Source organism: Cyclopterus lumpus, chromosome 3, assembly GCF_009769545.1.
Source record: "Cyclopterus lumpus isolate fCycLum1 chromosome 3, fCycLum1.pri, whole genome shotgun sequence".
NCBI lineage: Eukaryota > Metazoa > Chordata > Actinopteri > Perciformes > Cyclopteridae > Cyclopterus > Cyclopterus lumpus.
In genome coordinates this window covers 11530369-11557372 of record NC_046968.1, presented here as the reverse complement: position 1 = coordinate 11557372, position 27004 = coordinate 11530369, and the positions used below count along the sequence as shown (strand labels likewise).

At 40.9% G+C, this 27004-nt stretch overlaps 2 protein-coding genes across 3 annotated transcripts; one reads left to right on the top strand and one right to left on the bottom strand.

The window, feature by feature from the left end:
• Positions 1-459: 459 nt before the first annotated feature.
• dync1li2 (dynein, cytoplasmic 1, light intermediate chain 2) lies at positions 460-17977 on the bottom strand. Of its 2 annotated transcripts, none has more exons than XM_034557716.1 (13): positions 17775-17977; positions 16971-17044; positions 16324-16440; positions 15978-16208; positions 13024-13187; positions 10998-11091; positions 10679-10814; positions 10353-10464; positions 10184-10243; positions 9352-9396; positions 9101-9218; positions 5038-5175; positions 460-3623 (listed from the first exon to the last, which is right to left on the bottom strand). In XM_034557716.1, exons 1-13 carry the CDS (start codon positions 17858-17860, stop codon positions 3511-3513), a joined length of 1488 nt encoding a protein of 495 aa, XP_034413607.1. In that variant the 5' UTR covers positions 17861-17977; the 3' UTR covers positions 460-3510. The 2 variants fall into 2 exon arrangements, with proteins under 2 accessions (XP_034413607.1, XP_034413615.1); XM_034557724.1 differs by having other exon boundaries at positions 460-3618; positions 17775-17935.
• A 3522-nt stretch (positions 17978-21499) lies between these two features.
• On the top strand, positions 21500-26593 carry si:dkey-56m19.5 (fibrous sheath CABYR-binding protein). The gene is made up of 2 exons (XM_034529452.1): positions 21500-21783; positions 23918-26593. Exon 2 carries the CDS (start codon positions 23926-23928, stop codon positions 26023-26025), a length of 2100 nt encoding a protein of 699 aa, XP_034385343.1. The 5' UTR covers positions 21500-21783; positions 23918-23925; the 3' UTR covers positions 26026-26593.
• The last annotated feature ends 411 nt before the right edge of the window (positions 26594-27004 follow it).

The following is a 27004-nucleotide window of genomic DNA, read 5'->3' as shown; positions in this document are numbered from 1 at the left end:
ATCTTTAAGTGGCCCTGCTGGGCAACGACAAAGAATAAAGTACTACATGTGCAGTGTTGTAAATTGTTAAGGCTTAAACCAGGAGACTTTGGAGTCTTAGGATGGATAAAAGGTCATTAAACAAGAATGCAAAGTTCAGTTGAATTTGTAGGACATCAATCAGAAAGAATGTGAAATAAAGCAATTCTGGTGGCATCAATTGGGACTGTAGTAATTTCATCTTTCATAATATTTGATGCGTACAGAAGGGACTCTTCTGACTGGAGACCATGTCACAGTTGTAAACATAAACCCAAGCTGTTGTCGAGCAATGCAATTCCATCAAAACGGTCTTTTAGCACATTTATTAAACTACGAAATTATTATCAATACAAATTGTGGACTAATTAAAAGTCAATAAGTCAATCAAATCAATGAACATTGTATAGAAAGACACAAAAATGTGAAAGACAACCAAAGTTTGGATTCTTGGTTTTATTGAAGCCAGGGGTCTGATAAACATGTTCCTTATCTTTGTCGGCGTAAGAAGCGAGAATCCACATGGCAGCTTAAAGGCTACAGAATTGTGTTAAAAGTCATACAATCAAACTTCTGAATTAATTCAGGACACAGAAATGCAGCCAGCCATGTGCTTACAATGTCTTGCTATCCGGAATACAAAAAGGACTGGAAGCAGAAGCCCAGAGTCTCGTATAGATGTAGACTGTCAATAGTGGTCGAAGGCAATTCAGTTAGGATGTGAGGCGGCAGTTGCTTTCAACTGACGTTTGAGTACAAAAGTTACAACAACTGTTCATTATTCAATATTTGGAGCAACATCCAACCGTCACAAAGAGCGAGTGCAACTTTGAAACCAAGCAGCATGAGAGCACTTCATGTAACAATTTAACAAGTGTGGACATGTCACATGAAGTATGATATATAATGATATGCAATATCAGTGTGGTCAGTCAGGGCAGGGTGGCATTTCAAAATTAGCGTCTATGGGCAAAGCCTTATTTGACAAAACAAAACATGCCTAATTCAGATGTAAACACAAATGGGCACAAAAGGTAAAACCTGAAAATGAAGAGACATTTATTTGGTTTATTTAACGACGTCTTCATAGCAAAAGGTGTCATTCTAGGTTCATTACTAAATGTTTTAAAAAGGCAAGGCAAAAAGAAAAATATGCATTCTGTATCTTAAACTTTAGCAACAGGGAATTGATACAAGTGTCCAAGGAAAAGTGCTTATTTCAACATGTGGCGGTACTGCTCCTGGCTGTCATTAAATTGTGCTTCATCCGCTCGGGCAACAGACTCTCAGGCGCACCCACTCACCCACGCACAAAATAAAAAGTGAACTAAAAAGGAAAAATAAAAACAAGAACAGCTTCAATCCAAGTAAATCCAGAGCAGATGTGTAGCATCAGTTTGATCACAAATCAAATTGTGCGTCAAGTGAACTGTACACCGACATGGTCTGGTGGTTATTCCCTTACAGAGCCAATTTAAAGTGAAACCCTAATTACATTTGTAGACAGACCGGTTTAGAGTTATGGTATTTGTTTTCCTTTCCCGATATGAGTGGAGTACGGCATTTCTACCATTTTTAGAGGGTGTTACTCAAAACAAGAGTTCAGGGGCAGGTCTGAACTGGAAATGCAAGGGCGGGACACAACATGACCACTGGTTAATCTTATGGATAAATATCAAAGCAGAAAATAGTGACCAATAAGGATCTTTGGTTCCACGTCCCAATTCACTCCAGTTTTCCTTTTTTGCCATTGTTTGAATAGCAAATGTCTGCCCTCTTCACACTTGCCATTCATCCTGTGACTTTCCATAAGATTAAGTAGGGCCTTGTATACAGAGCTATTGATAATGTACACTTGGATCATTTGGGTTAGATTATGGTGACATGAAACCATAACATAATAGATTATTTGATATGGTACAGTATAATGTTTCATTTTAAAGGAGAAAAACTACAGAACACAATTAAGCAACCCCTTAAGGACACACACATGAATATGGAGCATTCCTGTGAAGGCAGGGTGCTCCGTGTGACTGTTAGCTGTACGTTGAAGGCAAAGGTTGTCATGTGAACTGGGCACTGAAAGAGAATGCACGATACAGACGTGTGTTTATACAGCTACTTCATGTAGAAACTGGGAATGTTTTAACAGACATGCGAATTACAGTGTGAATAAAACACGTGAAAACCCCCCAAAAAAGAAGGACAGTGCCGTCAACCACTGACGGAAACAATATCTCATTTTGTTCAAACCACAGCAAAAAGTATCGCGTGTCCTTTGACTGGAAAGCCAGAGCTCTAAACCAAAGTAAGGGATCTTCTGGGGGGGATCCAAATAAATCCATCATGTGGTTTCTTCTTAAAATCAGCAGTCTTTACAGTTTGTATGGAGGCATTCAATCTATCGCTCTACTGAATACTATCAACTAGGCCACAGAAATCTGAACAGACCACAGGCTTGTTGTACATTAACACAAATGTAAATAAAACAAAATAAATTATTTGGATGACAAGAAATGGGACAAAAACCTTTTAGCTGATGGTGCTACAGTGCATTTCCTCGTGTAGACGAGCACCTCCACTATGACACAAACCGCTAACTGTGCGAGGCACTTAGGAGTTATAGTAGGAAAGATGCTGCCCAACCCCCATCCCCAAATATACACACCTGTAGCGAAAGGTTCCTTTGCAACCTTTAAGCCCATCAAATCCCAACCAGTCTCATTTAGTCAAACAAGCTACTTAAGAATTTGGACAGAATTGCATTTTATACAAAATCAAAGTTAACCTGAATATTTTTTTTTTTTTGTATTTATATTTACAGAATCATTCGAGATGAATAGGGCAAATGATATGCTATCAGCGATTCGGACTAGTCGTATTAGTGTCATGACGTCAGTGGCATTTTATGTGATGCAGATGAACGCTTCCTTAACCCGATAAATGGTGCACAAAATAAAATAGGAGCTTTGTATAAATACATCAGTATCATATCCAACAATTTCTTTTTTTCCCCACATACTACATATGTTTGCAAGTATTTCAATTACTTTTATCAATGAATATATGTAAAAGTTAAATACATTTCCAATCACAACCAAATTCCTTCAGTGAGATAATCTGAACCAGTGGCCACATGACCAACATATTTCCACTCTTTAGCCCATGAGGAGAGGGCGTCTCCTGCCGGTTGTGTGCACTCATTTTTGTAAACTGACATCCCTCACAGAATAACATTTACAGCGGAAGAGAGGACAGAAGTAAAGCCAAGCCGTCAGCACATATCATCTCATTAACGCCTCCATCTCGGTTATCCGTCTGTCTCCTCCCATTTCATCAGAAGACCAAAACATCTGAAACTCATTTTGGTGAAACCACTGTGTGCGCTGACTGATATAGACATTGGGAATTTGGTCAATGTTTTATGCTCACATGTACATGAATATTTCCAGAGTATTAACGCAGTGGACGATGCAGCTGTTTTTGTTGCCTTCACGCTTCATTCTCGGTCGGCGCTGGTGTGTTGTTCGTTGAAACCATGGAGTCTTGTTTGCGAGTCATCCGGTCCAACTCCGCCTGGACATCAGTCAAACCCGGCTTCTGCCCTTAGGGAAAAACAGGAGACAAAGTCCAAAAGTAATCTCCTGTAGCCTCTGTGTGTATTCTTTAAACTGTTGTTCTACGGCCAGCAAGCAGATGGGTGGGGATTGATGCGGAGGAGGTCCCGTGTTGGAGTTTGGCGGCTCGCTGCCAGTTAACACTCATGCAAAATTAATCGGGAGACATAAGGAACATATACTCATGCATGATCCTTTCAGCTGGGTATCAAATACATCCTAACAGTGCTCAGCACTGGGAGAGGAAGTGGTCCCAGACGGAAAGGTGAGTTATGCAATGTTTCCCCCTCAATGTCTCACTGGTTACATTCAGTCACTTCACAAAACAAACAGTATTTGACTTTGTTATATTTACCTGATATAACAAAGTTAAAAAAACAACAAAAAACATATGCTGTAGCTGAAAATAAGAGCGGTTGACATACAAAACAGCTGCGGTTACTCAGGCCAAATGAATTAGTTGAGCAAGAGAGTAAAGGGATGCGACATGGAGTGAGACATTAGTTGTATAGTGTTGGTGCATACAGGCCTGTCACAAGTTTCTTCGGATGACAGTAGCCCCGTTTCTAACTCTCCACTTGTGTGCATGAAGCTCTGAGATGGATCTAAATACTAAGGATGCTAAAGCCAACAGTAATGCTTTATTACCGATTTAATACAATAAAGTCTCAGTGGCCTTGACCGTTGACCTCCACTATCTAATCAGTTCATCCTTTGAGTCCAGAGGCCTTTCTTATCACGCAGTTTGTAGATCCTCAGTTCCTTTCCACCTTTCCAGGTCTTAGCCCCTCAGTCGTCATTTTGAAGCGACGTCATATCAATTTGACACAGCTGCATCAAAGATGCTTTGTAATTGTCTCCAGCTGCATCAACTGTTCATTGTGTTGTTATGCCGCTGTATTTGATGATCTGCCAGATGAGCATAACAATAATCATAACAACCTATATATTTACTTTTAATTAAATTCACAACGTGGCATGTGACCACAATGTACAAATGGCAGACATTGTTTTTAACGCACACACACAGCACTTCCGTAATTAAATTCTGTAGCTGTTGAATCAGGTGTCGCATACATTCAATAATAAAAATTCGACTAATATCAAGGGGAAATGTCAAAGGAATGTTGTTAGACCAGAGCCTTACGAGGTGCTACACCAACTGTGGATAGCAATAATTACAAAAAGGAACCGTTACATTTGTAGGGTCATGCCATGGTTTGAGATTCAAGCCTCCAGCTGGACGCTTGTGCCAAATTTGATATTATAATATTGCGTTCACGAGAATTGACAGGCACCATGAAATAATGGCTACGGCCAAGGTGGTGGCCAGCACAGATCTATACATAGTGAGGCTGTTCCCTGATATCACAGCTGAGAGCACTGTAATGAGAGATTGTACCTGTTTTCTTGGCAGACCCTTGGACTCCAGCTCCTACTGCTCCGCTTCCTGGGCTCCCCGGGCTCCCCGGGGCTCCAGTCTTTTTACTCAACAGGCTGTTGAAGAAGTTAGCCAGCACTCCTTCATTGGCAGCCCCCGCTGCAGGAGAAACATGGAGTTTAAAATAAAGTCTGCATTAAGGAAACCACCATTCACGGTAAACATTCAAGTCAAATATAACAATATAAAGAGCAGTTCTTAGTAGGTTGATTTATATAATAACAGCCATCACGCACCATACTTATACATTGAGTTTCTAGAACCGTCTCCTCACATGGAAAGCAAAGCACGAATTGGGACCCAGCCAGGACATACCAAGTTGAGATAACGCCTATGGTGGAGGTAGCAGGACATGAGGTTCCCATGCTGGCTTTCTGCCCATGGCGAGAAAAACCCTTCTCTCTTTTGTTGGAGAATTAAGGCCAAGCATGACAGAGATACGCCGCCTGATGAGCAAAATACTCAAACTTGACCATCACAAAATTGCAACTATGTTTGACTGAGATTTCAACCTGACTGTCAACCAGTATCATGACGTCATTGCAACAGGGACCGGACGAGACACGCACTGCCTTCCTGGCAAGACTCACAACAGCCTGCGACCAGCACAGTGGGCTGATGAGACATAATGGGAAGTATGAAGTGCATCTAAAAGAACATTTCCTGAATAAAATTAACCTTGAAGTGGCAGCATAAGATGGAAGACAGCAGACCTCGACACCATAATGCAACATGTTGAACACGCTGAAGAGCTGTTCAAGCGTAAAGCACAAGCAAAGAGTAATCCTCGTCAGCGCTAACTCGAGGATTCCCAGCTGACAATGTATGGTGGCACGGAGTCCGAGGAAGAAAAACACGTTAACCCAAAACATGGAGAGAAAGAAGGCGTGAGGACAAAAGCGAGAAAAGAGATGATGGGGGCGGTAGAGGAAAACTGAGGCGCAGAGACTTTGACACACGAACCAGAGACCCACGCGAGGAGAAGAAACGAGGAAATATGTTTTAAGAGAAATGAGACGTCGTAAGCGTCACGTGAAGCACGACGTCTGTTTTTTGATGACAGCGACTGCCGATCACAGCTGTTAGTCGGCTTTAACAGCTAATTCTGGTCCGGACAGTTTTTAGCAAATATTCTAATAAAACTCGCTAAAATATTGATTAAAAATGATGGTATAATGTTTTCAGTTGATTTAATGGTGTTAAACTACTACTTCTAATAATAAAGAAACAGTTACCATCACTGTGAGAGTGGAGAAGATTTCTCTGTGGGCTGTTACCTGTTAAACAAACTGCCTTGAATATTTATACACAGTATGTGTAGTTATACTGTGTTCTGCTTATATGTGCGGGATCGATTTCTACCGGTGGAACGCGTTTCTCAGAGCAGAATAAGAGCTTTGGACGGCTGTCAATGTGTCGGCCCATAACAACTTCCAGTTCAAGCGAGGAAACGACAATTACGAGACTTGGGATGTACCTTTGTGTGCCACCAATGTGGCAAAGCATTGGAGAAGGGACTGCCCACAAGCTCCGTGGAATAAAAACAGGACTGGTGGGAGGACCCGGCAAAAGGAGTGGCAGGCGGCGGGGCGGACCAAAGTGAGGGACCACCCAATGCAAACACATCTCAGCACAGAGGGCGAGTCAAATTCTGATTATGAAAAGCTTGTGCATGCGATACGCACATTATAAATGAGACGGACACCACTCACACCCACATATTGGAATGAAACTGAAGGGTTTAGATAGATAGTGGATCCCAAACTATTCTTCTCTTCCATGATTCATGGTGAACTTAGACTCATGGTTCCTCATGCAGTTGCAAATATCTTGCACACACAGATAACTGCTAACCTTTCAGCGCAGCACTGGCTGCGGTATCACCTTGTTAGATTTGCCTAACTTTACTGTAAATTGTACAACCCTTAATCCTTTTTCCTACTCCAGCCGAGGGTGAGCCGCATAATTGGGTTTTCTTCTGGACGCTGAGACCCGACCTCAGACACACTCCCGCTAAAAGACACGGGAGAAGGGTTGGTTGGGGTTTGCTGTAGTTTCATTATACGACACTGTGCAGCGGTAAGTTGGCACCACACTTTTCTGCTCAAGCTGCAGAACTTGTGTCCTACGGGAAGCCTGTAAACTCACTTTTAAGCTCAGATTCTCACTACGCTGGTGGTGTAGTGCACGATGGTGGTGCCCTGTGGAAAAACAGAGGCTTTTTGACATCTGGCAAGCCCATTACTCACCACCGTCTCGTGGCCGACTTGCTAGAAGCCATACTGCTCCCTAAAACTGTCCAGGTTTAAAATGTGATTCTCACACTGAAGCGTTCAATACCATTTCAACAGATAATGCTGCAGATGCGGCTAGAAGAGAGGCTTATTTAGGTTTCTCTTTTCAGCTCATAACACTTATCCTAGGTTTGCCTTCAGAAATATCTTTCACTTATAATGTTAAAGTATTGCAGACATTGGCTACCCCAGAGTGAAGAGTTGGGCCTCATCTGGTGCAGTTTAGAAATGATGTATGAAGGACCAGACAATTGCCAAGTGCTCTCTTCCATTGCTACGCTAAATTAGCTCACAGCAGAGATAACTTAGCAAAAAGGGGGAATATGTATATGTAGGTTTTCTTGTAAAGATAGATCCACATTGTGTACAGTTTTTAGTACAGTCACTCTAAAAGACAGCAAAATAGCACGGTGATAAAACATGGAAAGAGATTAAATCTACATACTTTGGTAACTGTCCAATGCAGGTTGTAATCCTTTTGTTGAACTGGACATTCAAATGTAATGTAAGGTGTCAATTTAAATAAAAGAAACACTTAAATACAGATAGTATAAATGGTTTAGAACATTTTCTATCTCTTTATAAGATATCAAATACTCTGGAAAATGTTTAATATGAATATCAGAGTATTCAAATTAGTTGTTAACTGACACTGATCTTCAGTGCAGTAATAATTGTGTACCACCAGACTGAAGAAATGGTTCGTGAACCGACAACCAGAGCCGTGTTTGTGTTTGAGGAGTGTGCCAAAGATGCAAAACATTTTAGACATCGTTCTGCTGTTTAAATCTATTTTTCCAACTCGTTCTACATTAAATTGTTCAAAGATGAAACCTTCTGTAAGCATGTTGCGTCATATAGATTTTGGAAGACCAACACCAGACTTTTACGGTCCAAAGAATCTCAAGACACTGAAACACCACAGTGCCGTAATACAACGTCACAATGAAGAGCCGATTAGAAACGTCCATAACAGAGTGTTTCCCAATATCCTGCAGCAACACTGGATCCAATGCCCGACTGTTTTCCTCCCATAGATGATGGGGAGGAATACGAAAGTGATTTCTGTGTAATAATACGTATGGTCATTACTACAGCTTTCTATCTAGATGTGTAATAAAGAATAAATAATACAATACTTCTTTAATTGTCACTTGGTAAAAGAATCAATTAGATCACTCTTGGTTCCGGAGGATTATTATGTACCACAGAGATGGAGGTCGGATGATTAATCTCCAGAGTGTTAAATACCATGTTGACGTTCACTAGCTTGCTACAACACAGAGTGGCTTACTTCTTGGTAAAACAGCTAATGCTTTAAACATTACCGAATGATGAGGTGCTTAAGTAAACCATTTTGGGTAATACGTATTTATGCGTTACTAAATTGTAAATACTTTAAATGGTCATGATAATGACCAAAGGGGGAATTGAGGTGGAAATTAATCAGTGTTCTTCTAAATGTAGCTGTATTGCTAAACTCTGAAAGCAGTCTGATCAAAAATGGGACAATAACAGAATTTATCTTATTATTGTTTAAGTTCTGTCGGCTATTTTGTCTTTCTGTCGCTCACTCTTTCCTCTCAGGGCCGCAGCCAAACATGCACCAAGGTCTTAGTGCATGAGGGGAGGAAGGAGGACACTTCGAGAAGGAGCAGGGGGAGGGGCAAACATACTTGTATGTGTATAACTATTGAACTATTGAAAAACAGAGTGTCTGGAGCTCCTACCTTTCATGTTTGGGTCAGGCTTTTTGACAGCAGCCATTGGTGAGCCGCTGGTCACGTTGGGTTGGCCGGTGCGACCCGCAGGCCTGGGAGAACCTGAGGCTGTCCGTCCTGGAGACTCCTGCAACACAGAAACCAGGTCAAACAAACAGCCTGGCTAGTCCAGCCAGGAGAAGAAAGTATTCTGTGCAAAAACAATCGAATAAATCCATCCATTAACAATAACCCACATAGAGGAATGTTAAGACACTTACTGTTGCTCCTCTTGTTGGTGTGGCCGGCTGCTTTGATAACAAAGACTGGGGAGAAACAAAAGAGTCACACAGTAAATGGCTAAATTCAAACACTTTGATTCCAACAAAAATTGACTGATTTTGCATTTCTGGAAAACTAATTCACCAGTGTTTGTGTTGTATCCGTTTAAATTTGTGATGCAAAATATAAAAATGCACAACTGGAAGGCGTTGTGTTTCGTTTTGGGCTTTTCTTGTGACAACAGCATTACATTGTGCAACCCTGCTGTACAATGGCAATAAATTAACCTTGAACCTATATTACACACACACACACCTTATTTTAGAAAACTACACCTTCTGTACAGACTTGTATTTAGATATAGATATAAAAAGGAGGGGCAGTCAGTGCAGATAAGGAATTTGGAAAAAACAAAACAAACAATTCTCGAATTTGCAAAGCTGAAGCCTCAGTTGACTGTTTCTCTTTTCATTTGCCTTCCTGGTTTATTTGTTTACAAAATAGGAAGTGAAGGCATCATTACTTGTCATGTGGAAGTTTCAGATGTTCACCAGAACACAAGTACAGTATAGAAATGTGTTTATTAGTGAAAATGCCAGTTCAAGATGCCACTTAAATATTACAAGGGACTGGTTCTAGCCGTTCACAAAATGTCAGGCAAATACTTTGGTATTTAAAAGATATATTTTTGATGCGGATAAAACATCCTCCATACAACTGGATCTTCTCATCCTACCATTAACACTCGTACCATTGACAAATGTCCATATCATGTTATCCAGTTTAAGATTTCTTTTTATCTTGACTTCAAAATCAACATCTGACGTTTACCTGTTGTTTCATCAGGAATACCTGCTCATCCTCTGCGTTTATCTCTTTTTCATGAACCAGCTGTGAAGAAGCACAAAAGTAGAAAGCATGCAGTTATGCATGTGGCTCTTTGGGTTGTAATGTCGCCATCTAAAGTTCACATTTCCTCCGTACATTGCATTGCCATTACCTTTCGTACTGGAGGCTTCGTGATAAAATCTTCAAATGGATCCTCGGCTCTGACTGTTGATAAGTTTTCATGCAAAATCCCAATTTTCTTTTCATTATCCCATCCAGAAGGACTGAAAGGAAAGAAAAAGCAATGATGAAATGATTAGACTTTGTAGTTCCTTGGAAGAAAACCGATTTATGGTATATGATTCACAACAAATACAGGAAAAAAAATGGCAGTTGGCAACAAACTACCTAAATGTTACAATTATGACAGACCGGAAAAAAACAAAAACAGAATTGCGATGAACTAAATAAAACTAGTGCATCGCTATCTTCACTTACATGAACACCGCATCCTTTTCCACCACTAAGGCAGGTGTGGTGAACTGGAACTCATACATCTTATGCACTAAATATTTGTAAAGCAGATCCATGTTCTTCTCCTCTTTGACTGAAGTGTAGATCAGGCCAGCTCCATCTGTTTAATTCAGTTAAGGCAACAATTGTTGGGGTAATCACACAGATGATGGATTGATTGATGAATTAATTCATTCATGATAATTGATCAAACAGTCAGTTTCTAAAAAAAACATCCGTCAATGTTATAAATATAATGACCATTGTGAGAGAATAACAAAACAATTATATATAAAAAGGATACACTGTAAGCAAAATTGCCGAATGTGGGACTGGATGAAATCAAAGTGCTCTTCTCTGTAGTCGTGCTCCTTCTCTAGTACGCTGACTGCGTCACACTGAAGGATAGGAGATTGAGAGGGAATAAGATGCATATTTTAATGACATTTAAAAACATGAACAAGGTTACCGCTCTCCACATCAGCCAATTATATAATGACGGTGTCTTCTCTTTGTGATACCACACTGGCTGAGAGCGACACAGATGTGGCGATGACGGCACTGAAATACAGTGATTTCTGTCCCAGTGAAGCTTCCATGATTAGACACGACAGAAGATGATGTTCAAAAGAAGACAGAAGTTTGAATAGTTTTAAGCAGCAAATAAAAGGTCTCGAACAATAACCTTTTGTGCCACTTTCTTTCTCGTACACGGGCTAGACAGAGGCACTACTGATAAAAAAGGCACATTCACCATTTTCTTGTCACAGTTAGCATGTGTTTTTCAGCACTGGTCTTTCCCTGGAAGGTTAACAAGTAGAATGACCGCTTTGTATTAAGGAGGCAAATAAAGAACCCACCAGCAGTGAGGATGGCATTAAAGGAGGATTTCTGTTACGGGTGCATCTTAGAGTTCGGATCAGATCAAGATTTTTTAAATTTTTTTTAAAGAGAGCAAATACCACCGCCGATACCAATTGCTGATCATTACTAATCCATATTTCCAGATATAGATCGTTTTTGTTGTTTTGTTTTGGCAGTTGGGATACAAAAGGCTCCAGACAATTTGTTTTGCCACCATCCCAAAAATAATTTCAACCACTCAGAAGTGTAAACCATTAAAAGGTTCTAAGTGTTATCCTTTTACTTTGTTAGACATCTACAGTATGTTTGCAAGAAAACACAACTTTAAAATAATTAGGTCATACAATATTGTATTAATATTGATAAAATAAATGTTGTCATTAGTAGTTTTGATGGTTTATTATAAGCTGCTTAGAAGTTAAACAGGGTATAATTCCCTCTCCAATATCTTAATCTATTTTTTTTTTTAATTCAAACTTCTCACCAAAAATACATTTTACTCGATTACATTTTAACATATTGTAGATTTTTTTGGCATTACAACATTTTAAAAGGATATGCTACTCAAAACATGAATCTATAAATGTTTACCTCATTTGTAGTGTAAGGAACTTAAGGAAAGTAAAAAATATTTTTAAAAACCTATATGTTTATTGGCTCCAAATAAGAATGCAAATTAGGTATAGATTAATTCAGTCAGTAGCCTAGTAGCAACTGTTGTTGCTGCCGTTTTGAGTTGCCTGGATCTCAGCAATAAAGAATAATCAGAAATCCATGTTGTGGAGGAACGTGACTCAGGTCATGGTGAAACCAGTATACCACCCCTAGTGCAAAAGCAAGAAAAGCAGAGCCTGGGTGGTGCAAGGGCAGTTTAAAGAAGTTATGTCATGTCTTCAGGTGGTCCGAAAAAAAGGTTCCAGATAACGATGAAGTGAATTGATCTCAAATTGGTCACAAATGTAAATTACATAAGAAAGAAAAGAAAAAAATAAGATTTACAAATATCAAGTGTATGCATTTACATTTCCCATCAGAGGAACTTCACCGCATAGTGTTACCTTATTTAAACCAATTTTTATTTAGCCATTTTAGATTTTGTCTTAATGTTATGAAGTTGGACACCGTGGCTCATTAGGCGAAAATAGATGGTACTATAAGTATCCATTCTAAAAAATGTATTGAGGAGGCTGTGTGATTTAGGAGGAAGTAGTGATCAAGTAGTCAGCATGGGCCACCAATGTAATGCTTTATGACAACTGCCATAAGTATTTGGATTTGAAGGATGTATGTTTGTAGTATTATCCAGAGAACCAGCAAATGTCCTCCGTTTGATATAAGTACCTCTGAAAAACTTTGTTAAAACATAATAAAATAAGAATGTGCAACTGTGACACCAAAACATTAGTTGTCTCTAGATAGAGTTTACGGCTTCACATAAGACATTTTGGGCTGTAAGAGTCATTTACCTTTGTGCAAACTATGAGCACTGGAATGCCCAGGTTGTGTGTGAGTGTGTTGTCCCCGAGTGGTAGCACAACAGCCTCATCTTCCCCTGCCGTTTGGGCACGTCTCTGTGGGGAGGATGGGGTTGCATCCTCCGGTTCGGTGTACTCTTGGAACGCTTTCACCACTAGTGGAGAGACAAAGGGAGCAAACGATAGGAATTCAGACAATCTGAAAAGGTTATTGTAGTTTCAATGTATTTCTGTAGCCCCAACATGTAAAAGGTGCACATCATCTTTGGTGGGACCATTGGCAAATTTCCCCTTGGGGATTAATAAAGTATACATTTATCTATCTAAAGTGACATACCATTCAGAGCCTTTGCTTTAACAGTCTGATGCAGAACTATACACTTGGTTTGTTAGAATAATGTTAATTGTTATGCTCAGCCTGTCCCAGCTGTCCATACAATTGCAGAGCTGTATGTATGGAGGTGGTCTGTAGGGGAGGGGGGCTATATATATATATATATATATATATATATATATATATATATATATATATATATGTGATGCTTTGGCCTACTTCCTCAGGAGCTTCAGAAATGTAGTTGGGGACGGGACACAAAGCCAGATTGACTTGCTGTTTTGAGCCACCTCCTTTACTTCCAAACATGGGATTTAGTATATGGGGAGAGGACTGGTGTTACAAGCACTCTGAAGGGGAACCCTCCTGGATTACACAAATCCAGTGCATAGCACAAATGCCGATACCATGCCGATTTGACACCAACCAAAGTTTGTAATTTTCCAGTTGAAGTGTAAATACAGAGAACAACTAAACATAGTTTGACAAAGATTAAAATGAAGGCTGAAAATGTCATACTTTCATCTAATCCTTTCTCAAATGAAGAGACATGGCAGGAGATTTATTGAATGAAAACGGACAAAAGAAAAGAAACTAAGCTACTAGCAAAAGAACAAAACAAAGTGAAAGAGACAAATAGGTCTTTAGGACAAAGTCTGTCCACAAATAAGGTGGGGTCAAAACACATCGGCACACATAATCGAGGATTGCTAAGCCTTCACTAAGTTAAACAATGTTCTTCAAGTACTGACAAGCATTCATTATTGAGATCCAATAGGTAAATCCATTTCTTAAAATATGTCAGTGAACTCAAAGCTATTTAGTTGAATAAAAAAGGTGTCAACTAAAAGTAACTCACTGTAAGACAAGCCTCTGTTTCCTAGTTAACGGTGTTGGCTATTGACTAAAACATTTTTACAGCTGTCATTCTTACTTGTTTTCGTTATTTAAAAAAAAGTGAAACAAACCTAGACTGAAAACAAAATACCCTCAATGTTTGCCTTTACACCTTTACTTTGGGTGAAAGAAAAAGGCCCCATCTTGTCTCTACCACAGAATTATTTTTCATTTCAAGGGCAGCAGTAGCTTGAACCTGTAATTCAACTCGAGACGACTTCAGTTAAAGCATAACAGGAGTCAGAAGGTCCGGCCCACTGACTGAATTCAGAACCACTCAGTTTTCTCTGACGCTGCAGTTGGAGGGGAGGGAACCATGATTCAAGATGCCTGCAAGACTCCCTGGACAAGAGCACACACTGCCAGTCTGTCAGTCAGACTGTCTCACTCACACCACACTCATAACTACAAATATGTAATCCGACTAGGGCTCACCATACTGCTGCTGACATCACAACTGACATGCTGGAATATACTTTATGTTGATGATGTGCTTCAGCTGAACTGGAAATCTGACCATGTCAAAAAGGCCAGAGAGAGCAAGTTGTAATGTATAAAGGTCCTTACAACTACATGTTATAATCAATGTCAACTATGCCTAACTAAAAGGCCACTTTAACCTAAACAACTCAGTAAAGCAAGTTGAAAATATGGCCCCAATCAAAGTCATTATAACACTTTAGTTTGTAATTAACAACGTGCTTTAGTCATCACTTGGCGACTAGCTTCCCTTTTCACGCTTGCCAGCAGACTTGTTACAACTTGTCAAACAATGTTTTGACCTGTTCTGTCAAACTCATCTGAAATCATTAAACAGTTTGACATTCGTTAATAAGTCATTTCAGACTTGTAAGAGCAACAGCAGCAAGCAACATTTGGTGGCAGATAAAATCAATTTTGTAAAACCCTGCCGGCTGAACCAACTTGCAACCTCCAAAAGCATTTTCACAAACACAAAATAACTGTTCATAAGCGAGAGATAACCAGTTCTAAAATTAAGTGCATCACACACACACATTGATCTGCAGAACTCGCCTCCAGCCAGGAACACACAGCTGAGGATCATGGGCCCCTCTGATGATGACCTAGAAACATCCATGATAATGTGCAATGTTATACAGTACTTGCCTTCCATGCTACGCAGCTACCAATGTCTCTTTTTTCCCCTTGTAGCCAGTCAGCAAGGATAGTGGCTCTTATTATTTAAGACTTTGATTCAGGCAGTGCAGTGTCCTTTAAACCCTCTATCTGGACATTTAATTCAACAATATGTATACTTTCTTTTTTTTTGCATGTTGAGACAAAAGATGACTACCCCATAACAAATAATCAAATTATGTAAATCTTAACAAACTGACTGGTTTAAAAAATGAAAGACCTGTTTGGAAGAGATTCACAGCCAGTCATAACATTTGAACACTTCAATCAAATTCAATCTTCAGTCTTATTAAATCCATGTGGATTTTTACACTGGCCAACTACTCCACCAGGAAACAATACCTTCATGATAAGAATTGATATATTCTAAAGTGGAGGATTTAACCCAGACTTCTAGAAGTTGGCACATGGTTTTGAATGTCCACCTAGATCCAGCAGAAAAACCCTCTGCAACAATCTAAGCTACATTTTTTAATAAAAGCCTTTTTGATGTTACGTTTTGAGAACATCCAGGATACAAGTCACATACGAGTAGACGAAGTCAAACATTACTTACTCTTCTGCTCCATTTCTCTCATGTCCTCTGGAGAGATCTTTAGCTTGTCCAGGTGGTCACGTAGCACACTGGCCCACTTCTGCAGTGACTCCATAATGGTCCACGGCCGTGACATATCCGCAACAAACACAGCTAGACAGTCAGCTAGGGACTGAGCTGAAACAGCAAATTTAAGTAGGCCTTTGTGGTATAGGTCTCCATCCAGGATCCACACATTGCAGCGAGTAAGGTCTTCAAAAAAGGAAGAAAAAAAAATACTAGTTTAATACAAGCAATCTTATCATTGCTCTATACTACTGTTATTTTGTAAAACAACCAGAAGTAAAGCTACAGTAGGTAAACTCACCGTCTCGGTCTTCATCATGGACATTTAAGTACAGATACTCCAGTCCTCTGCCTCTCTTGTTCTGATCCGCTCCTTGAAGTTTAGCCATGAGAGCGGTTTTTCCTGATCCATCCTCACCTGTATGATATTTTATTCATCAGCTTACATATTAAGTTATTCATTATAATTAGTAACAGTCGTGTTCAATATATAATTATAGACATTCGACAATGATAATGTATACGATGTACTAAGAAATCATCACTCCGTATTCCTGCTTACACACAACTGTATCTTGAAGTTACAAACGTTCCACCTCGAATGCAAAGGGACTGCCTCGTGTTCTCATTACCCTCAAGAGTCCCACAAATATTTTTGGTCAACAGCAGTATTTCTCACATTTGTGCAATGCCAAACCCAAATAAGTACACCGTCACACAAGAAGACCGCTCTGTATTTTGTGCTTATAATGTCTTCCTTTCAGGAGTGTGGGGAAAAAAACATATCTGAAAGTGCAGGCTGTTTTAATTTGCAATCATTAGCTTTTGTTAGATGGGTGTTGTTGTGCAATTTGCAAGGCCTCCCCACCCTTCAGGGTTGACCACTAAAAATACACTGCAAACACTGCAAAAGCATAGACTTTCACACAGGCAATAAGTTAGACTTACCAAATAGCAGGATATTTTTTCCTGATGGCAACTTTGAACTCGATGTTGTTGAAACTTCACTCAGTATCGAGGTCCTACAAGAAAACAACAAGGCAGATATTGAGCACAACAGAGATGACCGTTACACTGACATTCAAGTGACACAATGACAGCTCGAGGTCTCAAAACGGTAACGTCGGTTGGTCAGCTAACGCTACGTGACGTAACTACAGGATGATTACTCAGTCAGCTACAGCCCCGGGATGTGTCCACCACAACACAATCAGGAAATGATAAGTCATTTCCACTGACCGATAAAAACGGTAGCGAGCGTTGTGCAAACGTGAAACCTGAGCAGCTCGAGCCTCACGACAGTGACATTACGAGCCCTAAAAGACAACAGTTGTTACGTTTGTGCATCACGTTGTTCGTGGCGTTATAACGTTAGCTTGTTGAGGTTCCTGTTAGCTTGTGTCATCCTGCATTAAGAAGCTAGTATTGAGGTGTTGTCTGGACGTGAACGTGTCAAAGTCCCGGCTACTATGAAAGGCTCCCTGAGAACCTCCCGTGGATCTGAAAACCATTCCTCACACGAGGGAACGTGACAGTCTTGGCTCGTCCATGTAGCTACGTAATGAGAAGGAGCTGAGCAGCTAGGAGCAGCACCGTCAGCTCACTGACTAATGTCGGTGCTAATGTCACTGCTAGCCGGGCCAGTGTTTGATTGGGAGCAGCCGTCAGTGACAAAGCAGAACCGCAACGCGCGTGTTTCTCTAAGAAGGCCCCGGCAGACACGGAGTCGTTAACAACTATAACACAACTTGCCATAGGTTGTGTCCTTCTTCCTCTTCGTTGTTGTTGTCGCCTGCCCCGGCTGCGCCCGGGAGCTGTTTCTCCAGAACGGGAGCCATCTTCTCTTTCTATAACCACAAAGGCAAGGCCCTGCTGCTGCTTGGGCGCCACCACTAGCACCGCCCTCATCCAAGTAGCCAAGGGTACGTTGCATTCAACGACTGCTCCGCCGCGCCGGGGTGGGTGCGCGCCTCTCCACATCAAACTGACGTTTCTAAAGTAGCAGTGAAGTGTCGTTATTTATCGCCTCGATGATTACTATAAGTATAGAAACATCGATTTATATAAATATGATAGGGAAATGTGAATAAAGGATTTGACTATTCTTTGTGGTTCAAACGTGGGTTCATAGCGTCAAGCACTCTGGCCACATGCCAATATGCAGGGGCGTTTGTAGGATTCAAAGAAAGGGGGGCTAAGCCCCAAGGGGAGCGTCACTTTCGTGAATGTGTGCACATTTTTCTTGGGGCCCCTGAGATCCATTGTTTCCGACAGTTCATAGATTGGTTCAATCAGAAGGAGTGTGATAACACAAGAGACAGCATTTCAGGGTCATAGTGATATTTTATGCTAATTTGGACACTATCACTGAGATAAAGATTAACTAGTTCAGTGTCAAATATACCATTCAATGGAACAAATATTATAATAATCTATATTAATGCAAAGAATAGAGAGATGTCGATAGTTATTTCTTGTATTTCGAATTCGCTCGTTCACACTCGCTCAATGGAGACAGTTTCTAACTTCCCTTTCATTTGCCTCAAATAAACCTGAATGTAAGCAGGTAACACTCGTAAACAACTACCGACAGCCACATTCTGTAACTACGCACATATGTCGCATGTTAGAGTTATAAATAACATGTCCATGTCAGAAATAATAGTTTAATTTAATGACATCACAAAAAAAACAAATAACTTTTAAAGCTAATATTGCCAAATTATTTTTGGGGGGAGGGGCTGAAGAACAGCAGAAAGCAGAAAATGTTAAATTAAATCCATTCTGAATCCACCTTTAGCATCCCAAAATAAGGCTCTGTGGTATATGCATTTTCATTACAATTATGTCATACTATTAATACTGTTGTTGTGAGATAATGTCTCCAGTAGAGGGTAGTATTTATTTTTCTCAGAAACTGAATGTGTAGAAATGATAACCAAACCAGTTAAAACACCTCCCTTTTATTCCAATGGCTAATATCTTACATATTTGAACTGGCATCATATTTAGATAACAATCTATAACTTCATTGTATTTCAGTTGTATGGCATTTATTTATCTTGAATTATGACAGATCAAATAATTTAGAATTAAATGCCGATATCCACAAACAACAGCTATTTTTTAATCAATGAAAGACCAAATCGGCATTAGGTCAACATTACTAGTGGATGTGGGTTGATGTGCAGGTGTAAAACTTTGATTAATACTTTAACATTGCACGTATTACAATTACCTTGCTCTTGTTGACACTGCAGATATTTTCAGTTGGTGAACCACAGCACAGTTAACAACTAAAGAGCCTGACTTTCAACAACTGTTCTCAAAATCAATCATTTAAGGCCATTTCATAAATGTTTTGAGAGTTGTGTTGAAAGCATGTATTCGCTCTATTGAATGACTTTGGGAAAGTGGCTGTGAATTCTGAAGTCAAATTTCTGAAATTAAGTTATTGACAGTTCATTTGTATATTAATAAAATATATGAAAGCCTCAACCAACACAAGCCCAGCAATGTTTGCACATTCCTGCACACGTTAAGCTGTTGGCTGGTCAACACCTGTTTCTGTATTTATCCACCTCTTCAGTCTTTGGGTCAGTCTAGGCCAAAGGGTCCAGGACTTGTAGACAGTGCTTTTGACATTTTAATGAAAGCTTTGGGGGATTTTCCAAGGCCTTCGATATGTCTGTGAGTGCTCTGTCTATGTGGAGCAGCGAGGTCTGCTGGAGTGGTGGTTGTACTCCTGGGAATGCATTCCAGAGCTTTTGCATCATGTGAAATTCAGCCTCTGTTGCCTCGTTGTCACTCTTCAGCTCTGCTACAAGCAGGGAAAACAAACAAGGTGGATCTTATAACAGATATAAACTAGAACTTAGTGGCAGAAAAAGTAGATAGCAAGTCTAGCAAGATAAACTAAACAGACATTGGTTTGTTTTTTCACAATTCCTGTGACACTCATTCCACATTTTCTGTGGTGACATGCTGAATGAACCAGGAATGTTATTAATTTATCATAGACAGAGTGTCATACACAATCTTAATGGATATATCACAACTAATATAGATATAAGACTAGATATGTGCATATAACATAGTCATGTTTACATCTAAAAGGTTTATTGTCATTGATATCTTGATGCACAACAAGACTTCTCCATAGTTGCTGTGGACTCGTGTAACAGGAGAGGGTGCTGTCTCCTCAATAATATTGTCGGTTTAGCATGAATACAACATGAGTGATACAATTTCATGAAAAATAAATCTATATTTTAGATTTATTTTCATGTACTGACTTGCTTTAATGCCCCCTGAGTAAAGTACACACTATTCTTTAAATTGTATTAAGATCTCCTCAAGAATCCCTCAACTCTATGCCAAAACTAGAACACCCACCCTCCAATCAAAATCAAAGAAAACCTGTCTGGCTGCTCTCCAATGTGTTTTGCTTATTAAATACCAGGTTGTTGAGTTTTGAGTGATGTAATCAGATCGTTAGTCCCATTGTTGTGTGATTGGTAATGTCTTTCTTCCAGTTTCACCGGAAGGAACTGTGTTGGTGTGAACTGTAAAGGAGAGAGCTAATCTCGCCTTTCCTTTCACTGTGGAAACAAATGGACCGCTGTTGGAAGAGATATGAGACGTTTGTATTGTTGGAGAAAGATGAAATGTCTTCATTGTTTGATTAACACACCCACTATCTGATAGTCAGATGCCTCAACCTGGCAGTGGGTCAATAGCAAGCTGGTCAAACTGTTGAAGAAGACAACATGTTCACCTGGAAGGGCCAGATGTTGAATTTCATTAAGTCTCACCCCGGACCAACTTGTCTATAACACATGGAAGACAAATAGCAAAGAGGTGCAATGCATCAAAATACTTCACAACATTAGAGTGAACCTTTGGTCCTCAACCAGAACCGTGCATTCATTTGAAGCAGGCATGGGATTGCATATAAATACTTTACACAGCCTGCTCCTGTAATACATGTGGCATGATTTAGATGAGTTATTCAGAAGCCCACATCGATGTCCATATATCATATGGTTACTGCAGCTCAGGAATGAACCATATTTTGCAATCATGTAGATTCATTTCACCATAACCAAGTAAAATCAGTTTGCTTTAGACACTACTAAGAATGCATTAAAACATGGTAAGCTCTTTTTCAAGGTTTCTATTGATGCAAGTAGAGATGAGCATGAATGTGCAGAGGGAACAAAACATCAAGGAATCACTGCTGTCTTTGATTAATCACTGTATGTATGTGTGTGTGTGTGTGTGCACGCCACATATGACTTTACTGGCATAATTCCATATGCAGAATTTATAATATAACTGTTGTAATAATACTCCTGTGGGGAGGAGGCTGAAATCCTATGGCATCATTCTTTGGCAAAGCACGAGCAGAGGATAAATGGACATTTTACAATGTGAAATTACTGCAAGCCTGCTCAAAATCACCCTCAGTCCGCAGATGTATTTACACAACAGAGAAATACGGTCTGAAGTGGGTGTGTGCAGGAGAGGAGGGGTTAAAGATTGGGAGGGTATAGATTGCAGACGGGGCAGGGGTGGGCTGGATTGTGATAGCGACAGATGTCTAGAAAACTGTGAGGAGGCACTCCTCAGTTCCTACAGTCCCAGACTGCACCTCGGAGGCAGGGGCGGAATCTGTAGCTGTCACACCAAAGGTTTACCTCCATTATCACATCCAGCCGGAGCCTGGAAAAGAAGAAGTGATCACTCTCGAGAAATACAGGTCGGTCTAATGCAGAGCATTGCTTCCGTTTTTTAATGCTTATTTTTTTCAGTTTCAAGTGTATGGATCTGTTCTGTGGGTAAAATGAAAGAAAAGAAGTGGGTAAGAAAGACAAATGCCCATGAGCAGCCGCTTACCCATTGTTCTCTCTCTCTCTCTCTCTCCCTCTCTCTCTCTTTGCCTTTCTCCTCTTATGCACATTTGCACAATAGGACATTTTAAGACTGGCATAATGGAGACAGGCTTTTTTCCCCCTCTTTCCCGTTCTAAGTGGTCGGATTTGAATTAGTGCGTCTTCTGAGGTAGCTGTTTTTTTCAGTCTTGGCTATTTAAAAAAAGAAAATGGAATAAAGCAAAGCGCAAAACAAAGTGAGGAAGTTGTGGTGCTTATTATGTATGAACACGCGGTATTGTGGTGGATTTCGTTTTCTTTTGCATGTTCGTCTGAGTACGACGTTTTCAAATGCTCGTGAACAAAAAGGGCAGAGCAGCTGAGAGAAGCAGCGGTGGGCGGGTTGAAATGGGGGATGGAGACCCCTCTACAGCTTTTATCACTCAAGTGTTCATGGCCAATGTATAGTGTAATTCTCCTGTATAGAAGCCTAGGCGTATATATCCTATATCATATAGCGCAGATTAGCATCAGTGTTCTGCTGGCAATTAAGCCCATCCCATTACTTTTGGTCAGTGAGTATCTACTGGTGAGGAATCTCCATCCTTTGTTACCGGCCGGCACATGCTGCCGTTCCTCTGCGTGTCTTTCTCTTTCCGACGTGTTAAGTTCTGTGCACTATATATTTACGCATTTACTCTTGAAATTGGCTCGAAAAAAAAAATTCCGCAATGATTTGATCTAAAAATGTCAGGGCTTTCTCCTTAAAATATGGCATTTCTGCTTTGTGTGATTTTGAGGCCGAAGGCACCAAGACGGTTCGGCGAAAAATAGGCAAATGAAAAATCGATCACATAAAAAGATACTGCCTGATTAGTTAGCAGTATAGGTCCATCAGCAGCATTCGTTTTCCCTTGGTGCAAAAGCACACACACGGCCTGTTCATCTTTATTGTAAAGTGGTGTAACGGATGTGCAGCTTGCATCCCATTATGGTATATGGCGCATCCCGTCTTGATTGCTCCATTGCAGCACTACGGACAGTTCCCAGGTTGTTCTTACCTTCTGCGCTGGTAAAAGTCCTACTTGTAGCATTTTGGACATAATCGCCAATTTTTGATTAGCTTCTCTCAAACCGAAATAGGCGAATTCAATTATCTGTGGCATTTAAAATAAATATAACCTGAAATATATATCTGTTTAAGGGCTCTCTTACTTTTAAACAGGTTGATTTATTCAGTGTCAGCTGAAGCATTATCACTAAGATAAAGTTGGACTTCCAGTTCTCTATTCTGTCACTGAAAGGAAGCTCCATTCTGTTGCAATCTAAAACTCTTCCTCTATACAGCCACCGTGTTGACACATTCACACAAAGAACTATAAAACTAGCTAGTACGCGTTCTATTCACAGTTTATACTAGTTTGATTATGATTTAGGTTTTCTTTACACTGATCTTAAGTTCATACAGAAAATACATTTCTGTAATTCAGATCTTGTGTGTTAATGTAACCGCAGGCTTTGAGTTGCATATCTAAACTATGTAGTTTGTAGCTTGTCATGCGGAAAGAGGAATAGTTGTACATCTACAGCATAATGTTCAACTAAGAGTTGTGGGTTCATTTGCTATTGAGCCTTACATTCCTGAAAGGGTAGAGGCTCTGTTGAGTTGTGTAAGGTTCCCATGCATTTACATTGGTTTTCTAGCCAAACTGTTTGGCTGAGAGCAGATTCCTAATTGAACATTACAACAAGACAATAGACTTCTCTCAATGCTCCTTTCTGACAAAACACTGTCACACAACTGCTTTTTAGAAAGTATGACGGAAATACATTCCTAATACATGTAATGTATATATGTTAAATACCTAGAAGAAGTATCTCAGTACAGTAGGATCATCTCAGTGCTTGGGTGGCACAGTGTTGGTTAGCACTGTTACCTCACAACATGCTTGAACCCAGCCAGCCCCCTAAACAATGTTTGATCTCTCATATTAAAATACACCTTCATCTACTTGTTCCTAGGAGACATCATGGGAGGCAAACTGAGCAGGAAGAGGAAAGGATATGATGTGAGCGATCCCAAAGAGACAAAGGATGAGACCACAGCAACTGCTGGTGGTGCAGAGGAGTCTGCTAAAGTGGAGGACGGAGCCCCGCCCACAGAAGCTAAGTTGACAACTGAGGCAAGCAATGTGGTAGAGGAAGCTGTGGGGTCAGCTGTGGCAGCAGTAACTGAAGCTGTAGAAGTTCCAGAAGAGCCCAAATCTGCACCTCCAGAGGAAACAGCGCCTGCAGCTCCAGAGGAGACAGCTCCAGTAGCAGAAGAACCAGCTCCTGCAGTAGAAGAACCCACTCCTGCAGTAGAAGAACCCACTCTTGCAGAAGAGAAGGCAGCTCCAGTAGCGCAAGATCCAGCTCCTGCAGTAGAAGAACCAGCTCCTGCAGTAGAAGAACCAGCTCCTGCAGCAGAAGAACCAACTCCTGCAGTAAAAGAACCAACTCCTGCAGTAAAAGAAACAGCTCCTGTAGTAGAAGAACCAGCTCCTGCAGCAGAAGAACCAACTCCTGCAGTAAAAGAACCAGCTCCTGTAGTAGAAGAACCAGCTCCTGCAGCAGAAGAACCAACTCCTGCAGTAAAAGAACCAGCTCCTGTAGTAGAAGAACCAGCTCCTGCAGCAGAAGAACCAACAACTCCCGCAGTAAAAGAATCAGCTCCTGCAGCAGAAGAACCCGCTCTTGCAGAAGAGAAGGCAGCTCCAGTAGCACAAGAACCAGCTCCTGTAGCAGAAGAACCCGCTCTTGCAGAAGAGAAGGCAGCTCCAGTAGCACAAGAACCAGCTCTTGCAGCAGAAGAACCAGCTCCTGTAGAAGAAGACCTATCTCCTGCTGAAATAAAGGCAGCTCCTGCTGCACAAGAACTAGCTGCAGCAGTAGAAGAACCAGCTCCAGCAGCACAAAAACTAGCTGCAGCAGTAGAGGAACCAGCTTCAGCAGCAGTAGAGGAACCTGTTATATCAACAGAGGAACCAGCTGCAACAGCAGTGGAGTCAGCTTCAGCAGGAGAGAAACAGGCCCCAGTAGAGCTCCCAGAGGCTACAGCAGCAGCAGTGGAGGTACCTGTGCCCATTGAGCTTGAATCTGAAGCTGCACCTGAAGAACTCCTTGTAAAAGAATCTGCTTCAGATGTAGACATGGTTTCAGAGCCAGAGGTTGTTCCTGTCAGCATAGAGGAAGCACCCAAGGACCAAGAGCCAGAGCCCATCCCAGAGACTGTTACTGAGCCAGAAGCCAATTTGAAGGAGACAGCGGTCCCTGCTGCTGTCCCTGACCCTGAGCCAGTGGCTGAGGCAGCTGCAGAGCCAGTTCTTGATTCAGAGCCACATCAAGTATCAGTGAAAGTGTCCGAGCCAGAACCTGAACCAGAACAAGCACCACAGCCAGATCTTGAACAATCACCAGAGCCAGAACCAGAACCAGAACAAGTACTCCTGCCAGAGCCTGAGCAGGTGGCTGATGCAATTGAATCTGCAGCAGAGGAACAAGTAGAACAAGTTATGCCGGAACCAATTGTAGCCACATCTGAGGTTACTGAACTTGAGAATGCAGAAGTGGAATCAGCTGAGGTCTTGGAGACTGCAGCAGAGAAGGTGCCCACTGAATATCAGTCTGTAGAAGAGGAATCAGTTGCAGCAGAAGCCCCCAGCACTGAAGCAGCGGCTGAGCCACAAACAGCAGAACCTGTCCCAGAGATTGTCATCTCAGAGTCTGTCTCTGCCACCGAAATTACGTCCGAGTCCGAAGAGGTGGCTGAGGCCTCTGTGAAAGAGCTGCCTTGCCCTGAGGAAGAAAGCAAGATGGAAAATGGAGATATAGAGAGCCCTTCTGGTACAAAGGATGTGGCAGAAGTAGATGTACTTCCAGCTGTGAATGGAGAGTGCACACACTCTGCTGCCACACAGATAGAGGAATGTGTTAATGGTAATGAAAAGCCGGAGGAGATGCCTATCAAGGAGCAGAGTGACTTTGAACTGAAAAAGGAGGTGAACCTGAGCGGGAACATCCAGGAAGTTCCCGATGCAGTCTGTGACCTGGCAGAGGGCCTCAGCACTGAGATCACCCAGGCAGTCTGAAAAAGTGGCCATCTTTCAAATCAATGTGAATTCAGTTTAATCCTCCGATGGTGTGAGAAAGCCATCAAGGTATCACAAACACAGCTAGGCTTTCTGGAATGCTGTAACCACTGCAATGTCTATAGTGGTAACTCAGGCATAAGGAAGTGTTCTTTCGAGAAACCAAAAATGAAATGCAACCACTTCAGGATGGGAACAGAGAGAGAGAAATAGGAAGAGACATGGAAGTGCAGAGAGGAGACTTTGGTTTGGAATTGGAGGGTGAGCGCAGACAGAGAGTGAAACTGGACAGCAGAGCAAAAAATATTGGGCAGTAAATATGATATTAATGAGTGGAAGGAATAAATCAGTCTTTGTGTGAGCGCCCAATGAATATTACAGAGTGGTTTATTGGAACATCATTCATTATTAGTATACTATCTGATTTAGAATGTCATATATCCTTTCTATTATGTATGCAGAGACATGACATAAATGTTTGGCCTTTTATAATAATGGTACCTGTGAGGACTGTGCATTTCCAATTGATTGTTTGGAGTAGAGAATAAAAAGAGATTGTTATAGCCTACAGTGATCTTCCTTTCTTTTCCTGCATTCTCCCAGCATGAAGTGTGTTACAAGTGTCTGAGGCACTGGGTTATTAGTACCATTTATTGTATATTACCCTGAGCTATGATCAGACTTTCTTACTAATTAATCAGTAAATCGTAACTCATTTAAAACCACACAATCCAAGAAAGAGTTATATAATTTGTTGGTACTGCATTTGCAAGAGAAGCAGAGCAACAGCATTTCCAGAACATCTGTTAATTACAAACAACTTGTTGGCATCCACTGCCACTACAACTCATATTAGCTCGAGTGGGTCAGAGTTTGACTGACGAAGAGCAATGGCCTTTAGGTCACTGGCCACATTACACATATGTTGGTTGGTGGAACATGGCTGCTGAATGTATGCAGCCTGCATGTCATGATTGGG